The sequence below is a fragment of the Thamnophis sirtalis genome, unplaced genomic scaffold, assembly GCF_051295495.1.
Source record: "Thamnophis sirtalis isolate CommonGarterSnake01/CBP01778 unplaced genomic scaffold, rThaSir2_p1.2 scaffold_3, whole genome shotgun sequence".
Lineage (NCBI taxonomy): Eukaryota > Metazoa > Chordata > Lepidosauria > Squamata > Natricidae > Thamnophis > Thamnophis sirtalis.
The window spans coordinates 78,271,494-78,299,337 of NW_028261383.1; the positions used below are offsets into that span (position 1 = coordinate 78,271,494).

General features: G+C 36.8%; 1 protein-coding gene across 3 annotated transcripts in view; it reads right to left on the reverse strand.

Moving 5' to 3' along the window:
- BSN (bassoon presynaptic cytomatrix protein) overlaps positions 1 to 27,844 on the reverse strand; it is a 205,435-nt gene that overhangs the window by 161,484 nt on the left and 16,107 nt on the right. For all 3 annotated transcript variants that reach the window (XM_087709259.1, XM_087709257.1, XM_087709258.1), the window contains exon 2: positions 14,685 to 15,066. In XM_087709259.1, coding sequence (XP_087565385.1) covers positions 14,685 to 15,066 — 382 coding nt within the window. The remainder of the gene's footprint in view (positions 1 to 14,684; positions 15,067 to 27,844) is intronic.

Sequence of the window (27,844 nt, forward strand, 5' to 3'; positions counted from 1 at the left end):
CATCTTAAATATTTTCAATAACTTCCAGAGATCAGTGTCAACTACAATAGAAGAGCATTAGCAAATTGGAAAACAAATTAGATTAAAAATAATAAAAGTTTTAAAAGGCATTCGATCAACTGTTAAACACACACACACGTGTGTATGTTTGTGTTATGTATATATCCAGTGGTGGAACCCTGCCGGTTTAACAACCAGTTCGGTGATCACGTGCTTCGTGCACACTCCGCACATGCCCAAGCCTGACACGTGCTCCGCGCTCATCACGAGTTTTAACAAAACTTACTTTCCACGTTACTTCTGGGGAGTAACACAGCTGAGGTGCGGCAATCTGCTCGGCCGTGCGAATCAGCTGAGAGGATATAGGTAAGTAAAGCTCACAGGTGGGTGGGTGGGCCAACCTGATCATTGGAGAGAACCAGTTCACTCCCCAGCTGATCATCGGAGCTACCGGGTCACCTGAACTGGTCTGAATCGGCTGAATCCCACCCCTATATATATCCAGCAAAGCTGTTTTTGTCCCAATACTTCAGTGGTGGGATATGACCGATACGTCCCAGTACGGGCATACCGGTGTCTGCTGGGAGCGCCAGATACTGTTCTGGTACGGTTCTCCAGAGGGCCCACCCACCCTCCTTACCTGTATTTGAGCTGTTCGGGGGTTCCGTGCATGCACACAGAGCTGACGGCACCTGCGCGATGCTATGCCGAGCAGATGGAGCATCGTGGCGCGTCATGGGCAGTAAGTATACACGTGCGTGCCGCACGCGTTTATGTGGTGGCCGGCCGGCCCTCTTGCACTGTACTGATTGCACCGGGATCCGGAACCCACCACTGCAATACTTTTACTTGTATTAGAACTAAATACATTCCTCTTCACAAATAGTCTTCTTACAAATACATTTCTGTATATAATATAAATCTCAAAATATTTTAAGCAGAAGAAGAGTTAGGCCTGGCTAGATTTTGTTTCAATCAAGGAAAAGCTATTAACCTCTGTCCCAGCTGCTTGTCTAGGCCTTCTCTGAAAGTAGAAAGCCTGCCATTTTTAAAATTCCCAGAAAGTTCTCTATGTGCTTACTGCCTGTGCCTTTTTCAAGGGTTAGAGTCCAACAACTCTGCAGTGGAAATATGGCATATTCTCATTAAGTGCCCCTTCTCTCCCGGGGCACACCCAGAAATTCAATCATTTGCAAAAGGCCAGATAAAGCAGAAACAAAACCTTCTTCTGCATTTTTACATACTATTCCTATACTACTGTATTTCCTTTAGAATTACTTCTCTCAGGTGGTATCTTCGAAAAACCTTGATGTTTTCTCTAAAGTTAAATCATGTAAAAATGACAGAAACGTCTACTTTTTCAGAAAAAGGTTTCAACTATTTCTTTGGAAATGACTATTAAATGGGGGGCGGGGGGGAGCTTTGCTGCTGATTCTCGAAACTATGACTGATGCAAGCAGGGTCTGCAGAACTCTGATAAGAACATTAGAGGTGTCTGAACAATCAAGACTTTACAGATAGATTTCCTGTTGTTGTTGTTGGTGTGTGTGTGCGCGCGTGCGCGCGTGCGCATGCTTTCAAACAGAATACTATTAATCATTTCCAAAACAAGTGAAAAAATCCTCAATATCAGAACAGGGTAATATTAGTTTTTACTGCCATAATGATCTGCATATCTTGCTATGTATTTGCACAGATTTGGCTGACAAAAAATGCCACATTATTTGTAGAGCTAGGAATGACTTCTCCAAATCTATGTGCTGGATGCATCATTCCTGTCAGCCAAATAGTTTCCTCCGTAGTGCAGAATAGAGATCCTCTCGTTCCCTTCTCTATTTTGATTCTGTTACGGACATAAAAGGATTAAACATGCTACTGTCCATGCTGACTATGCACAGGATTATTTCCAGTGGTTGTGGAACATTCTGCATTTTTTTAAATATATAGGTATAAAAATGTCAATTTTTGTTATTATATCCTCTGCTCTTTTAACTGGGGCTGGTTGTTTGTATCTCTCTTCCCCAGCTTTTGCCTAACTTTTATTCCATTTTGCCAGCTAACACTTGCGGATCTTTAAAGTGCTTGCTGAGGTCTAATAAACAAAAATATAGGTAGTCCTCAACTTAACAACAGTTCGTTTAGTCAGCTTTCAAAGTTACAACAGCACTGAAAAAATGGTTTATGAATGTTTTTGACACTTACGACCATTGCAGCAGTTTCATGGTCACGTGAGCAAAATTTGGATGCTTGGCAACTGGTTCATATTTATGACAGTTGCAGTGTCCCAGAGTGATGTCGTCTCCGTTTGCAACCTTCTGACAAGCAAAATCAATGGGGAAACTAGATTCACTTAACAACTGTGTTACTAATTTAACAGCTGCAGTGATTCACTTAACAACTGCGGCAAGAAAGGTCATAAAATGGGGCAAAATTCACTTAACAACTCGCTTAGAACTCACTTAGAACAGAAACAGAACAACTCGCTTAGAACAGAAATTTTGGACTAATTGTGGCCATAGGTCAAAGGACTACTTGAATTTTTTTCAAGTTGTACTAAATAGTGGGCTCTGATCTGGCCATAGGCACTGACTGGATTGTGTTGGGTGTAAACTAAACTGAAAATGACCCACAGTCATATTCCAACACATTGCAGGTAAATTTATTTAACACTTTATACATTTTTAAAATTCTGGTTACTTAAAATAGCCTTTCTGTGACCTCAGATGACACAACAATTATAAAAGTACCATTGGGAATGGAAATCTAAGATGAACTAACCATGCACCATTGCAGCAGAAAAATACTGGAGCTAAAACTTCATTCCTGGCAACTTTTCAAGATGAGGTTCTTAGAAATGCAAAGTATTTTTTGGTTTATTTTTTGAAAGTACAAGCACAGTGGTCCCATGCTTTTGCTTCTTTTTATTAGCCTCCCAATGTAATAATTGGACAAGAGGAAAGGTTTCTTCACTCTACCTGCTTAGGGCCTAAAATACATGTTCTATACAGTATTATAGTTCTATACCTATACAGTATTAACACTGGTCCCCAATTAAAGTTAATCAGGGGAGAGCATTTTAAAGCTAGAGAGCTGCCATGAGGGAACACAGAGAAGGTTACCTGATCATTATTTTAAAGGCCAAAGCAGTAACGTGTGCAAATAGATGTTCCAACTGGTGATTCCTATGCGTATGAGGCTGTTTACACTTCCATCTTATATTCCTTTCCTATGAATTATCCACCCAGAACTGACATTGTCAATGAGCAATATGCCATAATCCCCGGATAGTTGTCCCAATAGGTGCCAGATGTTGCTCACATTTTAATTGCCTCTAATGTGTCATTTTGCTGTCTGGTCACTGAGATTAGAGAGAGATCTTCTTAGACAGCTTTAGAGTCAATTTGAATTTTCACTAAACAGAATAATTACATATAATCTGCAATCTTGAGAGCCAGTTTAGTGTAGTGTAGTGGTTAAAGAGTTGGCCTAGAAACCAGTGGCTGGGAATTCTAGTCTCACTTCAGGTATGAAAAACTAGCTGTGGGTTAGAGTTAGGGTTAAGGTTACTCCCTCACCTCATAGGAGTATTGCTGTGGGCAAAATAGGAAGAGGAAGTACCACTGATAAGTTTGCAACCTTGAGTTATATATGAAAGAAGGCAGAATAAAAATCTTTCAAAAACTCTTTATAATTCTAATCTGTTTCATGCTTATCTTGGATTGCAGGTTATTTACGAAAAGATTCAATAGTGCTATCTATAACCCATTGTTACATGGGTTCTATCTGTTGCTTTTTAATAACTTACTAATAAAACTGGATTTCATGGTCTTGGTCTGAGTCTCTGAAATTGAAATAATATTTGCCCAACTAAAATATCCCTTTTAATGAACAAGTTTGTCCTTGTGGCTATACAATCATTCATGAATAGTTCTGCCCTTGTGACTGTACAACGACTGAAATAGTTTTATACCTTACCCTATGTGTTTATAGTTATATGTGCATGAACTTCATTTTATCTTTTTTGCTGCCTTTCCCTGGATGTTTAAATGATTTCTATGTTTCTTACCTTTTATCCGATAAGTAGCTTTGTATTAGTGGTAAGGTAGCTAGATTCTCTGTGCCTGCAATAAATCCTCACAAAAGATTATTACGGATTTTCCTGTTATCTGAAAGTAAGTTATATACTCTCTGTCTGCACTTCATGCATTTATACACTAGGAATTATGTTGCTGCTCTGAGACCAAAATAGTTATTTATAAATTGGTTGGAAATAGAGCCCATCATAGTCTAAGAAAAGCTTCCTAGAAAAGAAGAATATTTTCTTAGTCTATGATTTTAAGATTATTTGAATTAGCAATTGTTTCAATAGTTTATTTTAAAATCCAAAATCCATGATGCTGCTTTCTCAGCATGTTTAAAAACTCTATTTTAAATAGAGCTATATATAAATTTATTAGCAATTTACATTAAAGATTTAGCCTCTAGTTTCTTTAATTCTTCTATAGAAGGATGGAATTAAACCATAATTTTGAGGGGGTGGAATATTCAGTAATTATACTTTAACAAAACATTCAGTAAAGCAGTTTTGTAAGAATTTAAATCATTTAGTCTATTTGAAAATAAGCAAGCAACAGAACTTAGAAACTTTGTAATTTTAGAAATGAAATATAGAGGGGACTAAAGAGAAAGAAGGAAGGAAAAAAGTAGGGCTAAGTCTGCTTGTGTGAAATCTGCAATATGGCAAACAATGTTACAACATTTGAGACAATTCAGGATATATATTTTTTAGAAATGGAATCAGAAACTAGTTACGACATTAAGGCAACAATGTTTGGTTATATGGATATAATATTTGCAATAGGTTTTAAACAAGAAATGAAAGATGTAAAAGAGAATATTTTGGAAGACCATCAAGATAAAGGGATAAATATTGCCTGATACAGAAATACCGGAATATAAAGATATTTTGGACTATAAGACAGAGATGACAGTCAACATGGAATTACAATTGAGAAACCCAGAGGAATATTACTTATTTGGTGATTATTACACCCTTGGAAATTTCTGTCCAATATGAAGTTCAGATCTGATGTTGTTTCCCTCCCTCCATTCTCCCCACAGGAAAGAAAATTTTTGAATAAATACAAATGATAAAGTGTTTGCAGAAATCAAAGAAATTCAAAACCCTTTCATGATGGAGAAAAAAACCCTCAAGGACTTTATGAGGATTCAGGAATAGTATTGATTACATGAACATACTGAAACCATTTTATTTCTGAGCAAATAAAAGTAAGACTAAACTTTTAATTAAAAAAAACCTATTAAACGTGTAAAGTTATTTTCCGCAGCAATGTAGGATATAATCAAACTTCAGTATTTATTTGGAAATCTAGTAATGCATACCGCCCCAGCATTTTTAGCAATCTCTTAGCAGACATTTGGTAGAGAGTAGAGTTTCAGTAAATGGAGCCACTGGATTCCATACAATCATCATTAAAGAAGCTGCCTGTGGCTGCGAGTCACCTGAATCCATCTATGGATTTCAATTCTCAGGTCCTTGTAGCTGACATTAGAGCTTTGTTGATGCAAATATTAAATTCCCTATTTAATTAGAAACAACTGAGATAATTTTAAAGGTTAGTATCACAAGTGCATGCTTCAATGACCAACTAAAATCACAAGCTTGAGATCTTGGAGCATTTGTATGTTCTTGTTTAATGCTCTCTATGCTGTCCTTGGCAAAACAGCAATTGCAGAGTTGAAAACATGCTGCTTTTAATACACCCAAAATTGTCCCCCTTGCTACCTGCTGCTTTAATTAATTTTCACCCCTATGTTCACTCTCCCACAATAACACCCACAAGCCCCCTTTTTGGGGGGGAAGAAAATGGAAATGTTTCAATCTGAACAAACTATTATTTATCATGTTTCTTAAAATGTCTCAGAACTTCAGCTTAGCCTTGTTCATTTCCTGTATCACAGGCAAAAATGTGTGGATGGCACAATCTTAAAAGGACTGTCAGTAAAGCTAATTGCTTCATTCTTTGGGAATAATATATCCAACACTTTTTCATTAGCACTTATCTCATCTTTCTACTTTGCTGTAACAGTATTTTTGTTATTTTCCCCAAATCCACATACCAGCAAAAGGGGGGGGGGAGTGGGAAAATGATTCGCTCTGTTTGCACAAAAGGAACATTGGAGGTTTTGAACAATTTTGGAAACAATGCTCATTATATAATGATAGCTTGTTAACTTCAATTTTAAAGTTCTGAATAGTATAATGCATAATTATAATGGATCACAGAAATACGGCTGAGAACTACAATAGCATATAAAGTATGATTTGCTTGCAGCTCTTCTTTTAAAATGCCAAAATTTAAGTGTCAGCCAATCAATAAATAAATCCCAAGTGAAAGGATTGTAAAAGTGGTATATTTAGTTCAGACAAAAGCTAGGTAATACGGCAGAGTGGAAAAAAATTGATCTGCTATAAAAAGAAAACCAAATGCAGATTTATTTCTCATGTCAGAAATCAGAACTGTCAACTAGAAAATATTGGTCTCTGGAATTCAAAGAATGAGAACAAGCGATTAAGCTAAATGGCTAGGATGAGTTTCAGAGATGTTAATAAACATTGATATAATCTGCCTAAAATGCAGAACACCTCAATGTGCCTTTCTGCACTATAAAGAGAAGCAAAAATTGGTGCTTCATTACCACACTATCTTGAAGCTTGATAAAACTCATGAGAAAGAAAAGGAAAGGAAAGGAAAAAGAAAAGAGGAAAAGAAAAGAGGAAAATAAAAGAGGAAAGGAAAAGAAAAGCTAGTGAAAGTTTGCATGGAAATGGCCTAGTTCTTCCCACTCGTGTACTGTATTTTTTGTAGTATAAGATGCATCGGACCCTAAGACACACATTAGTTTCAGAGGAAGAAAACAAGAAAAAAAATCTGCCTCTACCTCCCAGCATCCATCCGGTATTCATCTGGCTAGCATCCTTGCAGCAAAGAGCAAACAGCCTGGTCAACTTCAGCACATTGTCACAGCCCCATCACATGGCTCGTCAGGGCTCTGCTCCATTGCGCCCACCACCGATCAACTGTGCTGAGCTGCCGCCGCCACCAGGGAATGCTAGAGCCTTCCCTGCTGAGCAGCTGATTGGTGGTTGGATCAGTCTCCCAGAATACCACCAATCAGCGGTTTCCCGACGCCAATTGCCACTGCTGCCGATCGCCACCAGTCACCACTGCCATTCGCTCTATAAGACACATGGACATTTCCACCCATTTTTGGAGGGGGGGAGTGCATCTTATAGTGCGAAAAATACGGTACCTTACAGATTTAACTTTAATTAACGTTAAGAGCTATTTCTCTGAAATTTCCTCCATTTATCTTTTCACATTTCATACTATTCCCAGCAATCAGTCAAGTATATTTTTGAGTGCATTGGAGTACAAAGAAAAATGTTCAAAACTGACACCAACTATACTCTACAATGTGTGTGTGTGTGTCTGTGTGCCTGTGTGTGCACATATGTGTTTCATATTTACTTTCTATTCTTTGGGATGTGCACAACATTTAAAGAAATGTGGGTTCTAGACTATAACAATAAATAAATTCTAATTATTGGAAAACATTATGCAGCAATGAGTTATACACTATATAGCATTTTGTTTCTCCTACTGGGTTGATATAGATACGATGTGGATTTACTGTTCTTGTTTAATCTGATCTACTTTAATATATGTATTTATTTTATCTGTCACATACATACAAACACATACACACACACACATCTTCACATCCCCAAAAGGAAAACTAACCCTAAAGAAAGAGCAGAAAAGAAGTAAGAAATTAGGTATTATTTCTTATTCTTATGAATAAAGGTATGAGATAATAAAATGTAACTTACATTTAGTTTAGCCCTCCATTTCTTTCTGCCTTGCAAACGATCCTTGTTTCTATCATGTTCATGGATTGGCTTTTGTTTTTGAAAATTCTCATTCAACTAAAACTTTCATGGACTTTTAACCATCTTTTTCTTCATACATTTGCTTTCAGTTTAATTCTTATTCTCTCTGACTAAATTATATCAACATATTTTTACATATGGATGATTTATTTTTGTACACCCTCCACATAAATTCAGAAATCAGTAAGTGGGCAAAGAATTGGCAAAATTGTACAGTTAGTGCTACCACATTTCCAATACTTTCAACTTATTTCTGTTTCCCTGGCACACCAAACTCTCACTTCATATAAGAAAGGAGGCAGCGTCACATTCTTATACACAGCCATTTCAATTCTTTTGACAAACATTCATTCTTCACACCAGATTATGTATTGCTATCACTACCACATCATAATTTTCCCCCATTCATTTCCCATCTTTATTAAATATTCTACCAAGGAATGTAAATTCATCTACTTCTGCTGGTCTTTTGAATTTAAACACAATTATCTTTGTCTCCGATACATTAACTCAATTCTATAGTCGCAATTGCATTGTAAATCATTCATATTCTCAGCTAGCAGTGTGCCATTATCTGTATACAAATGATATTCATTTCTGTCCCTAATCCACTGACTGTTAACACCACCCAGAGCATTTCTTATACATTAATTCATAAATACATTAAATAGCCATAAGTACATCACGCATGTTCATATTACTCCGTCTCAGTATTGAACCATTTGTTAAGCATTTTATTTATTCTCATGCATGCTTTATTTCTGTCATAAACTACTTTTCTTGCGTTTACTTTCAACTCCATATTTATGCAAAAATTCAAGTTTATCCCTTTATCATATGATTTCTCTAAATAAATGTAACTAACTAAATTTTATTTTTTTCTCATTGTCATAAATTTCTCAATTACCTGCTGAAGAGCTAAAAATCTGGTTTGCACTACTTTGTATGAGCTTCCCATAAGAATTCTGCAAAACTACTTCTCATCATACTTAATACTCTAATCTCCCTCTAGTTTTTGCGCTCTTGCTATTTTCTCCTTTGTATATGGAACAATCATGGCATTCTTCCAATGTTCATAGTCAGACACACTATTCTTATATAAATTAAATAAGTCATATAGCCAATGTACAATATATTTATATTTGTGTATATCTCCCTTTATTTATCAAATTCATATTCTCACAAGAACTGACTGGGCAGCATGCAGCAAACAGTATAAAAATGTAAAATAAAAAGCTTTAAAAGTCAAACACAGTCATATTATTCAATTCTTTTTTAAACAAGACATTCACTCAGCAATGGAACCATCTCAAGATTTCACCAGTCCCCTGAGATCTCTAGGTCTGATAACAACAGGCCTTAAGAGACTTCTGGAAAATAAGGAGGGATGGAGCTGACTTCATTTCAGGTGGTGTAGAACTATTCTATAAGGTGAGTAGCCATGATGGGAAAGGTCTGCCTTCTCAGGTCTGCCAAGTGTAGTTCCCTGAATGATGAGACACACTGTCAACCCTGAAGCGAACCTGGCTGAGGCCATCTTTGTAGCCTCAGAGTTGCCACAAGGCAGAAGAGGGAGCGGGGGGGGGGTTAATAATTAACGGAGACTTTGCAATCAAAACAAATTTTTTCCTGTGGGAACCAAGGTCATTCTAATAGGTAGCTGGGAGAAGAGGAGTGAAGTAAGCAAGTGGTGGGCCAGCATCTCGATTGGACAATGTGACTGATGACTTGGGGGAAGGGAAAAAACTTTCATTGTTTTAATTAGGTGAAAACCACGGGAGTTTTCACCGATTGTGCCAATATGATGTATCCAATAAATTTGTTCTTTGAGGAATCTACCTGCCCCAGAGTTCTCCTTTCAATGGGTGCATTACTTGGAACACTGACACCCACAACATGTCTCTCTTGCCAGGTCTGATTTTGGATGAGGAATGAAGGGCTTTAAAGTTCAAAACCAGCACCTTGAATTGGACCTGGAAGCAGAGTGGCAACAGATGGAATTCACAGAGCAGAAGCAAAAGATATGCTGTTCTACAAGCATACATAATTGCTCACACCACATCGTTCTGCATTTTGCACTGGTTGAAGCTTCCAGACACTCTTCAAGGGCAGCCCCATGCAGAGCATATTACAGTAATCCAATTGGATTACACTATCTACACTTGAAGCCTTATCCTTTTTCAATATTCAACATATGATTTCTTTCTCATCGTTATTCTTCTTGGACACTTAACATGTACAATATTCATTTCTATTCCACACTTCTGTTTCTATGCACATTCCCCAAACTTTGCTTTTGGCATTCCCCCATTTCAGTTTCATCACTTTTATTTTCAATCCCATCCACTTTGCTAAGGACTCCTTATTTAGCCCTCTTTACCCATTTTCTATCTTCAAATAGTCCCATATAGGACCTGTACTCTCACTATTTTAATCATTCTATTCTCATTATACTTTTGCTTCTTTAGTTTTCTTCCATGTATCTTTCATTATATTTGATTTTATTATATACCATGTTTAAATAAATGAAGTAATGTTCTCTTTCAAATTTGGTATTATCTATTGAACAAAGGCCTTTCCTTTTTGTTCTGTCCTGTGATTATATCTCAGATTGAGTTGTCACTCACTAAGCAGGATAATGGCAATTATTCTCTTTAAGCAGAGAGGATAGTTTACGTCTTAAATAAGAAAGAATAAAGGTGGCATGGTTAAAAAATGATGCCATAAAACTTTCAAAAGTATATTCAACATAGGTTCAGAATGAATGGTAATCTAATTCATTACTATTCAAATGCAGAGCAATTGAACAAATAAATGTTTCCTTTCATGCAATATAAATTAATTTGGGTGGAATAAAGACTTTGAAGCCTGCTCTGATTTTACTTATTTAAATTTATTTATTTAGATTTTCCCTCTGAATTTATTTTTTTATAAATAACTCAAGGCAATGAACATGAACAGTATTTTTCCTCCTCCCATTTCCCCCCAACAACAATTCTGTGAGATAGGTTGGGCTGAGAGTGACTGACCCAAAGTCATCCAGCCATTTTTCATATCTAAGGCAGGAGTGGAACTCACACTGTCCTGATTTCTAGCCTGGTGCCTTAGCTACTAGACCAAACTGCCTATATGTACATTACATTATGAATAAATACTACTAGCATAGCAGGTAATGAAGAATATTCAAGTCTTGCATGATGTTCTCAAACATTTGGTATTTGGTATTTATTAATGCTTATAGGCCGCCCTTTTCCCTGAGGGGACTCAGGGCGGCTTACATAAAATAAGGGGGGGGGGGTTAAACAGACAATAGACACAACAATACATAGAAGTAAAATAATAAGCAACATTCATTCATCATTCGGGTGGGGACAGTTATCTTTGTCCCCAGGCCTGACGGGCTAGCCAGGTCTTAAGGGCTGTGCGGAAGGTCTGGACGGTGGTGAGGGTACGAATCTCCACGGGGAGATCGTTCCAAAGGGTCGGAGCTACTACTGAAAAGGCTCTCCTCCGTGTAGTTGCCAGTCGGCACTGACTGGCAGATGGAACTCGGAGGAGGGCTAATCTATGTGATCTAATTGGTCGCAGGGAGGTAATTGGCAGGAGGCGGTCTCTCAAGTGCAGGAGGCGGTCTCTCAAGTCCAAAACATCATGATTCTCATGCATCTAAGAACTATTTGGCTAAAATAATACTTAAAACTGACATTGGTGGAACTCTTTAAATAAACTTATATTACTTTCTTAAATGAATAAATGTTTGCCATCTTATATTTTGGACATTTAAAAGTGTAATGAATCAAGTTCGGAAAGAATTTTTTAGTCAATCAGCTGAGGAAGTAGAATCCAATTCTCAATTCATAATATGTCATAAAAGTTTGTCTTATAAAAATCCAGGCTCCTTACTCTCACAGATAAGAGAGATAAAGGTTTCTTATTTAGGAAAACTATTTCTGGCACTTTTCATATTTATTTGTCTTGGCCCCTATCTGTGTGGCCATTTAACACAAATTTTACAAATAAGATATTACAATAAAAATAAAGAAATTCACAGGATGCTTGATTACTATTCTTTATAATAACATGATAATGAGTAATCATATAATTATTTATTTTGCATTATTTATATCATTATTTATATCTTTATAAAGATTGAAGATAGGAGGTAGATATTAAGCAGCTCTTATGGTTTTGCGTAATTCAGTCAAAATATATTGATGACAATTTGAACTTAGAACTTTTTATTCTCAATCTTTTAATGCTCTTCAATAATATTCAAGAAATTCTGTTTTCATTCTCTAAATGGGATTCACTGGAAAATATAAACATTAATGCAAATGTGCATTTAACACAACAGTGAATCATTCAAGCAGAATTGCTATAGATATTACAGCATTGAAATAAATGGAAGTTGAATTGTAATTGTGGTTAGAGGGTTGCATCTTTATTTGCATATAAATAATTTTGACCTGAACAAGGACATAAAGTAAATACATAAAATAATTAATCCCATTTTAATTACAAATTAAAGACTGCTAGATAAAAGATGATGTATTCAAACATGTTTCATTGTTTCAGGGTGGCACAATTGTCTTACTATTATCTACAATTTTGTAGAACTAAGGCAGCCCTTCCCAGCCTGGTATGCTTCAGATATGTTGAATTACAATTCCCCTAGCCAAAATATTTTGTTACTAGATTCCTGATACATAGATACACTATGTGTTCATAGTGAAGAACACAACATGGTGGCACAATGTACTGCTCCAGTTAGTATCTTTCAAATGACATCCATGTTCATCCTACTGCATCCATTCTCATCATTCTGGGGATATCTAGAGCCGCTTAATAGTTGGATGTGTAGGCTTTCCATGATGTCAAATCTATATAGAACTTGAGATTTGCATGATAGCAGTTCAGACATTTATTGTTATTGTTTAATAATAATCTTAGGGCAATCAGGTCTGAGACTGTGACAAGAAAAGAAATATTTTAATCCTTAGCTGAATGCCACATTTCTAATAAAATTTGCACTTTATCATGAAAAAAGGATATTGGCATTAAATTGGAGCAGTGATATTTCCTGAGGCTATGATCAAGGAAGGCCAAAGTATGCCACTGCCCATTCCTTTATTCTACAGTCCCACTCCTAATTGCTTCCCCTATCACAGTAGTTGCTATTAACAACAGATGCATTGAACGTAATCAAGCATTTTCACATGTTGCCTAATTTGATTATGATTATAGAACCTACATTTATTTTTCATTTAGAACGGGTAGTTGCTATGGGAGTTCACCCCCTTTGCAAATTGATATCCAACAGAAAGTAATGTGTTTTTTTTCATTGAAGATATTAATAGGTTAATAGATATCAATTTGGCTCTGAATAGGAAGCACATAAAATATTTTAAGAGATTCTTTTTATTTTTTAAAAAAATCTTAGTATTTTAAAGTGCCATAGATTGCAGACCAAACACTGGGAAAGTGTGGTGTTCTTGGAGCCAAAGAGCTACCTATAAAAAGTATTTGGTGTTAATAAATGATATAATGATTTATCCTCTGGTGAAGGGTCATTTGCATTAGCCCACTGAAAATACCTTTCTAACATCATTACGAAATTTGAGATCTTATTCATCACTCAGATCAATAGCTATGCAACTATACAATAAACCATAATGTCTATTTTTATTCAGCTGTGTTACCATAAATTATATTTTATTTTACTCAGAAATTTTGGGCTCAATTGTGGTCATATGTTTAGGACTACCTATATTGCATATAATTGTTCATTATATGTGTCCTTTCATTTCATGTTTTGATTCATATTATCAGTTGTGGGTTTTGACTACCATTGCAACTAGTATGCTCAATGGGAGCCAGGCATGCACCATGGGCACACACGCTGTGCACACATGCGCACCCGCCTGCAATGCTCCAGCAGGCGCCATAGGCTATGTGCACAGATGGCCCGTTTCCTTCAAATACAGGTAAGGAAACAGGCAGGTGGGCAGGCCCTCCAAAGCACTGTTCAGGTACAGTGGCTGCTGCTTCCAGCAGGCGCCAATAGGTGCGTATCGGGGCGTACCGCCTGCAACCCACCACCGCATATTATCTAACCAAAAGGAAAAGAAAAGATACCTAAAAGAACTGAAGAATGCAAATCAGCCAGAGCTGTAGAAAGCTATGGAAAGCAGCTATCACAATTGGACTGATGGTATTAATAAATCAGGACAACTGTTGCTTTCATTTCTTGGGAAAGGTCATTGAAAACATCCTCTAAGAATAAAACATATGAAGCCTGAACAAAGTATAAGAATAAACATTTGCTATGAGAATCAGCACAGATTCTATGATATATATACATACAATATAACAGATGGAAATATTGTATATACAATCCTTAAGAATTTCCTATTCTCCTTGATCTACTCGGCCAGCAGATGAAACACTTCTTTTTCTAGGTCTTTTTATTCTCACCTTTTGATAGATACATTGTGTGCATTTGTGATGTGTGAGTGTGTGTGTGTATTTAGTACATTTTCTAATAAAGTCAACAGAAAGCATTCTATCTTGTTATGTGGGCCCTTAACATGCTCTGACACTGCATACAAGATCCTTAATAAACTAGGCAAGCAATTTAGCAGAGCTAAAAACACTGAATAAGCTTGTTTATAGTGTTACTGCTATCCATAGAGACATAAGGAACCATTACCTCGGTCAGATGAGGGTTAGGGTTGAATCCACATTGGTTGCAGACCTTGTTGTGACACTGTGTGCAGGTATTGAAGTTTGGCTGGTTAGGAGAGGAGGTGAGATCCGTTGTCTTGCATATAGGGCAGAGCGTGCTACTGGGAAGGGGGGCAATTTGTGGGACGGAATAAGGTGAGGTAGGCGTGCTGCCTCGCTCCGGGGAAACAGACGGTGAGCGTCCACCCACTTGGAGAGTCCTCCTGGGCCCATCGGTGTGTTGGGGAGCTTGCCCCTGGCTCCGTTTCTCTCTTGGGGTTTCACTACCAGGAGCAGCTTTTGTCAGGGATGGAGAAGGTGTCCTCTGTCCAAAGGAGGTGTCTGATTGTTCTGGTCTTCTCGGTGTGCTGAAACACATTAAAAGGCATATTGAATAAAATGGTGATAACTACACAAATTCCCACTGAAAAGATGGGGGAGGAACAATCTAAGTAGTTTTGAAGAGTTGCAGTTAATTACTGCCAACAGATGTTCAAACACAAGGATTGCATTGTCTTATTTATTTTTAATACATCCAATAATAGGAGTTCTTCAAAGAAGCAGCTATAGCTCCCCATACCTAGAGCATATTTAACGCCAGACTAGTTCAAACCTGATTAGTTCAAACCTTTTCCCGCAGCCTACAGCCTCAAAAAGAGGGAGATTATATGTAAACTAAGAACCAACAGAAATCAGGCATCCTCTATTAACCTAAGCAAGTCCCCATTACTGGAAAAGGTTATCTGATCATTTGCAGGACCATTTCATGTCACAGCACAGTCAGTCTCGATCTAACACTCCTGATTGCAGGCTACAAAATAACTGAAGCAAGGGGAGACAATCCAATGACATTTTAAAATTACATTTTAAAAATCAGCTTCCCAAGTTTGTTTTTCTTTTTTTTAAAAAGGTCACTTTAAAAATTTAAGGTCAATTCAAAAATAAATTAACAAGCTGCTGGGAACATCCCTTGTTTTTATTACTCATTTATATTATTTATTTCTTACCCAGTTCCACAAATTTCAGGCAGCATTAAAAATGCTTATATATCATTAGTAAATCATAAGAACAATCCATTTAAAAAAACAACAATCTGAGCAGAGGATAGGCACCTCACATTCCCACTGCCCAGGTCTAAAATTCTAGAGTCTTTACAGACTCCACACCTCCAAACCTCAGAAGTAAAATATTTTTTTTAAGTTCCCCCTTTTCTCACATTAGAGACATGGTGGCTCAGTGGTTAAGAAGCTGAATTTGTCAATCAGAAAGGTTGGCAATTTGGCAGTTTGAGTCCCTACCGCAGTGTAACGGAGTCAGCTCCCGTTACTTGTCCCAGCTTCTGCCAATTTGAAAGCATATAAAAAATACAAGTAGGAGAACCTTTGGTGGGAAGGTAACAGCATTCTGTGTGCATTCGGTGTTTAGTCATGCCAGCCACATGACCATAGAGACGTCTCGGAGATGAGCACCACCCCTTAGAGTAAGGGACGACTAGCACATATATGCGAGTGGAACCTTTACCTTTACCTTACCTTCTCATATTGGTGTGGTGGTTTGAACCATTATTTTCCAGGTTGATTGCACAGAGCATGCAAATTTTGTTTGGAGAAGAAACCTGGTGCATAACATAGTGTCAAGCTTGCAGGTCAAAACCCACACTTAGAATTGGCACTTGTTGCCTTCAACTTCTGAAAGTGTGTGACAGAGATGTGTTTATCATGGTTTATGATATAACTGGAAGTAGTAATGAAATATACTTTGCAATGTATGTAATGTACTCTGAGAAAATCCCAGCACGCAGGCTACCACATTCCAAACCAGCTGAAGTTCCCTGGCGGACTTCGCAGGCAGACCTAAGTTGTGGGAAAAGCCATGCCTTTAAGTCAGTCTTCATGCCGGGTGGCCACCTGGTCTAGTCCCTGCAGCTGTCTTGGTAAGCCCTTTTTTTTTTAAAAAAAAAAAGTGTCTTGCCATTGCATTCTTCCTAGTGCTGAGAGAGAATGATTGGTCCAAAGTCTCTGAGTTAGCTTTGTGCCTCAGGCAGGATTAGAATACATGGTTTTCTGGTTTCCAGCTGGTGCAATAAGCACAAGAATTCAACCTCGAGGGAAAAAAAGCATGGATATACTGGAATACACCTACATGCTATTATAATTCTTTCTTCCCCATTTGAAGAATATTCCTAAGTATCTAAATTCCTATATGTGATAAGATCAAATATTGTCCTTTTTTAACTCAAACTCTGTGATGTTCATTAGAACGTTTTACTATTAGACTGCTGCTTCATGATCTGCTGTGGCTATCTTAATAAACACATCAATCAGAAGCAGAAAATCCTATCTTGCCTTTTCGGTGCTCATCCTCTATATCCAACATGTATTTTCTGAATTCCTATGTAAATAGAGCTACATTAAAAATAATAGAATAAATCAAGAACGTGTTATAAATATTTTACCACAATTAGCTTTGAACATACCTTATACAATCCCATTTTGCAAGTGAACTAGATTCCTCCTAGTTGCAATTGTGGCAATACTAGCATTCTGTTAAGTTCAATTCCCCAATTACCCTGATGGGATCTTAACTAGATCATATGAGCATTTCCCATTTACTGCCTTTGACTGAGGGAGGCAGGACAGAAAGTGAGTTGAGTTCATGTGAATGGAACAACTCTGGTTAAAGTAAAACTTTTTATCATTTAAACACACTATGTGAACTATAAATTTATATTAACCATACTAGAATAGTGATGCTTGAACCAGGTCTGATATCTGATATTCAGCCTGATGAGTTAGCCCTAATAATATTGTCAAATTGATCACGCAACTGTCAAGCAATACAAAATGGTTTGCACTTCAGTTTTATTTTTGTTTAAATGCCTCAAATGTGATGAGTCCCAAAATATATGTCAGGGTGTGTAGGCATATACTCAGAGGAGCCATTCCATCTCTATCTCTCTCATCTCTGCTGCTCTAAGGCATGAAATTGATAAAGCCGTTTTGCAAAATGTATTTCATTATTTCTTCCAGTTATATCCTAAACCTAAACCATGATAAAAGGTCACACACTTTCAAAAGTGGCAGGAATTGGCCAGTGGCTTGTAGTTTCTGCCAGATGGTTTGGGTGATAAAACAGGCAAATGTGTATTACATGTTCCAAAAATATGTAGCTCCCTCACTAACTTATGTCCAGGTAGAAAAATCAATTTATTTAGCAGATATGTATCCATACCACAGGGTGAGGAATATTTTTATTTAGTTATTTAATTTTTATTCTATTTTTATTACTTTATAAGTAAGTCAAGTACCTAATACTCCTTCCTCACAACTACTCTGTGAAGTGAGTTGAGCTAAGAGTGACTGGTCCAACACTCAGCTTGCTTTCATTCCTAAGGTGGAATTAGAAATCAGTTTCCGTATTTCTCAGAAAGCATTTTTTTCTAAGCAAGCATTATGTACACTAAACTGGCTAGGTATCAAAATATTCCTAACGTTTAGGCATAGATTTGGAACAAACAAGGCCAAAAGCCTTCAGAATACTTAAAGCCCAATAAATTAAAAGACAATAAATATTTAGACTACATCAATGACACAGCTTCACACTGTTCAATTAGATTTTCTCAATATATTCCTGCTGTTTTGTTCATATAATTTCTGGTAGTTATTGGGCTTAACTGAAATAAATTCAGAATAAAAAGGAAAACAGTACCTCCATGCTGAATTCTACCCCCTCTTCAGTAATATGGAAGATTACTTATTCAAGAAGAAGTTAAGAACTGTAAACTGTGCACTTCCCCATCATTTTTCAAAGCAATTAATGACAGGACAAATCTACAGTATGATATCATAAACCTACGTAGCACAAGAATTCCCATTACAAGTCCTGAGATACCTACTAGAATATCTATTTCAACATTTTTATTAATCAAAATAATGTATTAGGTTTAAGTTCATCAACTAAACACTTACTTCATTTTATTACCTTCTCTGTGGCTTTTTATTGAGCTGACTTCAAATAACTAAACATTTATACCAAAGTCACATCTAATGGCTTTTGCACTCCATTATGTTGTTTCTGTTTACACGAGTAATTGCAAGCACAATGAAACTGTTTTCCTTCATGAGAAACAGTTTTACATTGCAGGAAACAGTTGTCTATTATACATCATATGTAACATCTTTTGCACAAAACACAAAACATTAATTTTATGTGGTTGTCACCAACAGTTTTTAATTGGAAAAAATATAATTTGAAACATATCTCCCTTGAATCTCACATGAAGTGATAACTACATAAAATACATAATGAGCCAACCTCATTCAGTAAAACTGTTCCCAGATAAAACATTAATGCCAAGAGGCTGGAAATAGTTTATTTTTTAGACAAGCAAAGCAGTTTTATTATTATATTCTCCCAGGGATTGTGTGTTACATAATTTTTAAAATGATTTTTTTTCTTAACAGCTAAAAATGTATTCACTTCTGTGTATTTAATCATATACTGTGCAATCAAAATAGAGTTGCAAAATCAGATTCGCAGCTGAATGAACCTACAGCAGAGAAACTTTAGAAGATTTGGATCAGAGATTCTAATATCAGGAAATTTTACAACCATATACCTTCGATTGTGTACGTGAAATCTTACCAACTAAGAAATTCATAAACAGAAGAGAGTTAATCAATGGTAGACCTAGAATTTGTCATATATTCTACCAAAGCTATAGCAATTATCAATTAACTATTATCATACTATTATTTGTGAAAACTCCAGACCTTCTTAGTCCACTTTTTATTGACTTCCAACCATCATCTAAATCAGTGGCACAAAGCATTCTCTTGACAGCAATTTGCAGCAAAACATGAACTCTTCCCAAGTCATGCACACATGCACACACAAATGCAACCTGAAGAAAGTCAGGAGACCATAAAAAAGGGCAGGAAAGGACAAGACTCTGCTAAATATAATCTTCATTCCTGAAAATGAAGGGAATTGTGGGATTTAGGGTCCACCTTTGCCCATGAAATGAAAAGTATGATGACTTCCAGCAGTTCACTCTCTTTTGAATCTGATCTACTTCGTAAGGGTACTGTTGATGGGATAATATGAAAAGAGTATCCATGTAAGCCCATTTGAACTCTTGGAGAAAACATGAGGTATACCTTTAAACAATAAATAAGTGTGTGTGTGTGTGTGTACATTTCATATATATAGTTTTGTGTGTGTGTGTGTTTGTTTATGTGTGTATATATAAAACAAATGAATAGAAATTACTGACTTTCTCATTGAAGGGCATTTATTCTCTTTGAAAGTAACAGTCACATGGTTTTTAAACCAGGTGACTTTATTTATTGCTATTACTACTTCATTTTTAATTGTCTTTCTTCAATCATTCTCTCATCTACCCTTGTTCAAATGAAGATGTATAGACATAGCATTGCTTTTTTATCATTTTCTCAAAAAGGGGCTGTTGCTTTCTACCACCACTGAATCAGCCACACTGATGGCAAGAGAGCTATTTTGCATCTGCTGGTCACTGGAGCTTTTAAGACTTCCTCTCTAGAAAGGAGAGGAAGACTTCCTTTTCCTCAGTATAACATCAAAACACACAAGCTTCTAGAGGAAAAACCATTTTGTTCTCACTTTTTCCTCTGAAAGAGCTGCTGCTCCTTAGCTCACACTGATCCTGATTTTGCAAATTGCTTGGTTACATTCAGTGGTGTGTATTTTTCATGCCCCTAGAATCAGAATATATACATGTACTGTATATGCTCAAGTTGTATTTAAATTTGAAATATTGTATATAAAAAATAAGAGTCTGGAATGACAAAATGCCTGCAATGATAAATTTATATAAAAGAATATTCTCATGCAAACTACATGTCCAGATTTATATATACGAAAAACTATAAAAAGTTCATACGTATGCTTTTCAGATGTCAGCTGCTGTCAGTTCAGATCAATTTATTATTATTTTTCTTATCAAGTATACATACCATCACTACTTGTATGATACTGATTCAAAATAGGTTTGCCAAAAACTTAACAGTAATTGAAGAGATGGACCTATACATATACTGGCAGGGCGGAAACTATTATTAAATTCAAGAGAAGCTAGCTCCTGCAGAAATATGTATAAACTGTACTTATTCTTGATTAATATTATTCCTAGCGGTATAATTAGCAATTAGTCTGTAACAGACTTTTCACAGTCCACCTTGAATATGAGCTAGAATATTTACTGCTAACTAGTTTGGATTATTTTATGCTTATATATTCCAGTTACCCTTCAAACTACTGAATTACCCCTAATATACTACATAAAAATCATTTAAAAAGTTGATTGCTTTCCTCCAGCTTGCCAAATCACATTAAAATATAATGTAAGACTTTTTTCTCCACAAGGGTGTTGTTCAGACTTAATTATATCACATCACCACTCTAATTCTACACACCATAAGAGGGGTACAGGAAAACTGCTTTGCTTTCCTTTGGCAGAATTCTATCGCTATATGCATTATCTTTATTTTTTAAAAATGTGCATCATGTAGAAATTGAGTAGCTTTGAATAAACCAGGCTTCTCAAAAATCTAGGTTGAATAGAAATTTGCCAATAAGCAAACTGAACAATCATTATGACAAGAGATTCTTTATAGATTTCTTTGGAGTGAGTAAAAACTGTAGTTGAAATACAATCCAAAAGACATAGGCTGAAAAAATTTGCGATGCTCTGGGAATGCTCTAGTCTAATTTGTGTGATTCAAAATAGCAACGGTAATAGCACTTAGACTTATATACTGCTTCACAGTGCTTTGCAGTCCTCTCTAAGCAGTTTACAGAGTCAGCATATTGTCCCCAACAATTTGGCTCCTCATTTTACCCATCTCACAAGGATGGAAGGCTGAGTCAACCTCGAGCCTGGTGGGATTTGATCTGCCAAATTTCAGGCTGCCGGCAGTCAGCAGAAGTAGCCTGCAGTACTGCACTCTAACCACTGGCTCATAAGTGGTTTTAGTAATTACAGTTGGACAAAGGAGGTTAGCAGTGGAACTTTATTTTTCTATAAGCAGTGTTTGAAGTGTGTACAGCCTAGAAGGACAACAAAGTTATTGGTGTTCTGGTGGAAAGAAGGAAGGAAGGAAGGAAGGAAGGAAGGAAGGAAGGAAGGAAGGAAGGAAGGAAGGAAGGAAATACTTCTATGGTCTGTAGAACTCATCCATAGAGAAGAATCAAACTTTGCTTTGCCTGGGTTTAAAATTCAAAATGGAGAAGATATTCCAGATCATCTCCCACTCCCTGCAGGAGCTTCTTCCAAGGCATTCCTACTTTCAAATCTTCCTCAGCATTATTCTGACTTTGTTCAAGTGATTATAGCGGTGTCAAACTCGCTTCGCCACATTGTCGGCATGTGACGTGTAGCATCTTTCCCCCCACTTTGTTAAAAAGGGGGTGGTGTGGCCAGTGCATGATGCATCTGGCCTGCGGGCCACAAGTTTGACATCCCTGGATTACAGGAATAGCTGTTTCCCCTTCTCAGCTGCTGTTCTGCAACTGCAAGCATTCTCATAACTTCATCTCTCATACTGGTTCATAAAGCCTAAACCAGATTTTTTGTCTGGGAATATTGAGGAGTGATTTTGAAGACAGCATTTCAGGAATTTCAAAGAGTGATATTTCCCAAACCCCAGGTAATTTTAAAAATGGGCTCAATTTTTTGGCCTCACCTAATCAGTGGGATCCTGAGGGATACAAGAGAATGTTAACAGTCTAGTACATTGAGCCTCTCAGTTACTCATCTAGAACCTTTTCTTGGAGAACTGCTCTCCATCATGACTGATCCATGAAGGGGGAAATTGAGAAGAGGTAAAACACTCTTTCCTCATGCACATCCTTTCTGCTGCTCCTGCTGCAACAACAGTTGTACAAAAGATCAGCAACAGGGCGGAAAGGTTAACCCCCATTAATGGAGAGGGGCTTGGAATAGAAGCACTAGTTCAAGGACTTAGAAAGCCAATGGAGAAATATAAACCTTCTTCTCAGTTTTTAGATAATCTCAAATAATTCCCAAATTAAATGGAGTTTAGACCACATTTTTAAGATTTGCCCATTGTTAGCAGATGCTAACAAGGCAGATCTGGGCTTTTTCAGTTCTGTTAAACATTTATGTGACATTTTCCACATACCAGCCTGCCAACTTCAGATGCTGGCTCACATTTCTAGGCAGATTTAAAATGTGCTTAGAATAATGTAAAATATAAATTCACAGTGATATATTGCCATTGGGTTACCATTTAATCAGAAAATAATTTAAACTCTTAAAAACAAATATGAATTATCTAGATGCCTGGATGATTAGATATCTGGGATATCTTCCAGTCCTAATTGTATATATCTAGTTTTAGGCATAAACATGTAAAAAATATTGAAGAAAAAAACAGAGAATATATTAATTAATTACTAATTGTTTGATTTCAAGGCTGACTACAAAATAAAATAAATGTTAAGGGTAGGCTTTACCAACGTCTGTGCTAATATAATGTGACAACCCATGATATCCCCCGAGTATTTGTTAGATAAAACTCTTAAACATTTTTTGAGTATGTACTCATGCAAATGTTTGTGACTGAAAACTAAATAGTGACTACCAATTAACAGGTAAACAAATTAATTAAACTATAAATGGAACCCTATATAGAGTTTCAATATTTTCTAACCCAAAAACTAAGAGATTAATCAAAATTAAGATAAATTGAAATGTCTACTAGGTTGGTGAAACTAATGCACTTAACAACATACAATCTGGTATCTATTTGAATTAGCACTCAACCTTGCAAAGTCATTACATTGTCAGTTTCTAGTTCTTAGCATAATAATAACTTTCTATTGGATTTGAACTCTCATGTTTTCTTCTGAGAAGCAGACAATTTAACCATAATTCAGTTTTGTACAGAAATGTACAAATGTACAAAATTATTAACAAAGGTAACATTTAATTCAATGTATTTGCTACTCAGTCACATGATTAATGGAAAGTCCTTAAATTTAATATTGACAACAGGTAGTCCTTGACTTATGACTGGTCATTTAATGACTCAATGACCATCTGAAGTTAAAATGGACCCCCAACCAAAAGGCACTTAAAACCTGGATTCAAAGTTCTGACAGTCTGCCCCCCCCGCATTTTGAGCACTTGGCAATCAGATCACATTAAGAGTTGTTTGCAAGATCCCAGGATCATGTGCTGCAAAACAATTATTATACTTCTGGTTACTGGCAAAAATCACCCATTGCAAACAATGACTTTCCTTAACAACTATGGTGCTCTCTTAATGACCAAGGCATTCACTTAACAAGTGTGGAATTTGCTTAATGGCCACTGCAAAAAAAGATTATAAAATATGGTGCAGTCATGTGATGACATGCTTAATGACTAGCATGACTTATGACCATCCTTTTCTGGGCTCAATTCTGGTTGTAAATCAAGGATGATCAGGTATGCACAAGTTACTGGCTTAGCCATTTAAACACATTGTATTAAGATACTTATTATAAGTTTGAAAATTTAATAATCCAAATGTAACTTTCTTTAAAAGATAAAGAGCATTATCTATTAGCTCTATTTTTCCACTTGTCAAAAGCTGTTGCCTCATTAGTATCTCAATGAAAAGGAAGACAAATACCTTGCATTCAGCAACCACTGGCATTCTAATAAAATAAGTAATTCAAGAAAGAGGAAGAGTTAAATGAATATTGTATTGTATTGTATTTGGTTTATTTGTATGCCGCCCTTCTCCAGGAGGGACTCAGGGTGGCGAACAACTCAGGGGGGAAAGGGAACATAAACAACAGTACACATAATTAAAATACACGAAAATCACACAGCCATACCAGTCGAGAGGGGAGGGGAACTCATCAACCCCAGGCCTGCCCGCACAGCCAGGTTTTGACAGCTTTCCGGAAGGCCTGGAGAGAGGTGAGGGTCCGGATCTCCACGGGGAGTTCATTCCAATAGATAAAGCATTCACCATTCTCTGCATCTCTGGTTCATTTTTGTGCTACTACATACTGACTGAATTGGATTCCCACCCTACAGGCACAAAGATACAAGCAGAGTTCAATTTTGGTTTGTTGAGTGCTATTTTATTGAGAGAAGTCATTAAAGCACACCAGAATTAGTGGTGCTATCATTGAACTACCAGAAACAAGAGAGGATTTAAAAACTTCTAGAGCAGAGTAATATAGAACTAAGCAGTGTAATAATAATGTAATGAAGTATGTCAGAGTAAATTTTACTACTATTTCATTATTTATTTATTGAATTCAATTTGTAGAGTCTGCCTGACTCTTAACAATTCTGAGCAGTTCGTAAGAAAATATGAAAATGATAAAATAATAAAAGCCAGCCAACAATAACAGAACAAGCTCCAAGAAACAAAGATGCCCAAGCTGGGCAGTAACAAAACTCACATTCCTCAGAAGGAGCTACACCCGCCCTAGATAAAAGCCTGGTTTGATGGTTCCTCCCCATCAACGTGCAGATATTCTCCAATCTCTGGAACAGAACCTTGACAGCCACAATTGGCTGACCTGAGTCAAAAGATATAATTGTGTATCCTCATTGTATTGATGATACCACACCACAAACTGATGGATGGCCTCATGCAATGGTTTCATGTAGAAATGAAAAGAAGGAGAGAGTGGAAGCCTGCAGTATGCTACAGAACGCCAGTTTTTACATCTCAGCCAACACCAACTGGATTCAGCCCTGGAGAAAGGAAGAGAACCCCTATAAAATAGTTCCCCATCCCTCAGCTCAGGGAGCTGGCTCAGAAAATAAAATGTGTGAGAGTATATAAAAACAGTGAAGATTAAAGAGCACAAGGGTGGATGGACTACTTCCATCTCTGTTCTGCCACATGTCATCTTCAACCATGACCATGGAAGTCTCAGTAGTAAAACCCACCTGAAACCTGATTGAAACTGGCCCAGACAATCCTTCCTTTAGGGTTCTTATCATCTGCAGATAATAACCATCCCCAGAAAAGGAAAGCTGGAGGCGGCTTGATGGTTGTCAAAAACTATTGGGCCCAACGCCAGCCTTTTGAGGAGGGGGTAAACTACTGTCTCTTTCAAGGCAGGAGGTACTATTCCCTCTGACAAGCAGACCAATACCATGGGAAAACCCCTGGGTCATTTCTTTGGCCTCCTTTATAGCCCATGAGGAGCCTGGATTCAGTAAACAGATGGCTCAATTAATAGTACAAAGGACACTCGCCACTTCCTCGGGATTCACTGACTCAAATATGATAATGTCTCCTTTTGTTCAACTGAAGTACTAATGAAAGTATGAAAATGAAATGAAAGCCATGAGATGTTGTGTAGGGATAAGCCAAATAAAAGAAAATAAGATGGTTAATAGTCTTTTAGTTCAGTATCATATTCAAAATATGCTGTCACATGCAAAATGGAGACCCAAGGAATAACTAAAGGGTTCCTTTAAATTAGATAAAAAATCAAAACAAAGGAATTATTAATATAGCAGTCAATTAAGAATGAAGTTCACTATCAATTATTAATACAGTATCAAGATACATTACAAGCAAACAAAAACTCAGGCAAAATGTTAACTGAGTTGTTGACAGATGCCTAAGGTCCTTTCAGGTAACCCCTAGGGCATCATTGCAGGTATGAAATGAAAAGATAACAAAAACCTCTTAAAAAATAAACCTGGCCTCAGAACTGATAATATACTGAGGCAAGGTGGTAAAACGAAGGAATATAACATTTCCCTTTTAACTGCTGACAATACTGTTGCGCTCACTACATTATTTTCTCTTAAATGCAGAGCTGTCTTCCCCAAACTTTATGGCCTTTAAACGCCTAGACCTCAGCTTCCCGGATTTTCTGCAATGCCGCTGCTGAGTGGAAAATTCTGGAAAGGTTGACACAAAGCCATGAAAGACAGAGCAGAGTGACAAAAAGGAAAGCATCATGGCAGAAGCATCAGGCCCTCATGAGAACCTAGTCTATGCCAACTTGCTGCTACTAACCTCTTTTCCCCTTTGTAAGCTGTTTAACTAGCTCAGAAGCAAATATGTTCTCCTGCTCCACTGCTCTTCAGCAACAGGGACAACTGGGAACATATCTGCTTTTCAGCATGCATGACAACCCAGCAGAAGCATTTTGCAGTCAGTTGCAGCAAGAGTAGGATGTGATATGTACCTATCTTTATATCCTTCAGTCTGTCATGCAGTTTTCATAGGCACTCATCTCCTGCGTGAAAATATTAGCAATTCAAGGCTATTCAGTAGAACTCAGAACTGTTTCAATCATGTGTCCATTCTTTTCAGAAATAGTTGATGGATCTCATTCCAAAACATGTTTTTCACCTCAGCAATATTCTGGCAGAAAGAGAAGCAAAACTTTTTTTTCCCCCAAAAGAGCACCACTGGGAATTTTCATCAGATACAACATTACATCTAAGAAGCTGCATCTTGGCTGATCTTGCTAGGAAACTTCACCCAGAAAAATAAGGTTCAGGACTATTGATCCATGAATAATTTGTTATGGTTAGCTCTATACAGCATTGCCCCCAAGCATGCATGTTTCTTTACAATACTTCCCAAAGGCAACATAGAAAATAGAATGCTAGACTAGCTGTATTTTTCATGGATCCTCTTTATTGTTCTAATGTTATGCTACAATTTAAAACAGGACTAGAAGAAAAGGAAAGGATGGCCCAATGAAAAAGCAGGGAAGAAAAATCTTCCACTTTTCCATAGAAATTAAATTGCAGAAAACAAGACAGGAGTAATATATCATTGTTGATTTATGATTGTATCTTTTGATTTACGATCTATGACTTATCACTATGATGTTTGTGTGTACACCGAGAACTTATGCACCAGAGACAAACTCCTTGTGTGACCAATCACACTTGACCAATAAAGAATATTCCTATATTCCTATTCCTATATTATTACAGCAAGAAAGGAAATGAAGTCATGAAAAGCTGAATGTTAAGAATCAGTGTATTTGAAAAACTGAGACATAGTCAGTGCAGAGATGGTTCTGACCAGTTTTGGAGAACCAATAGCAGAAATTTGGAATAGTTCGGAAAACCGGTAAATACCACCTCTGACTGGCCCC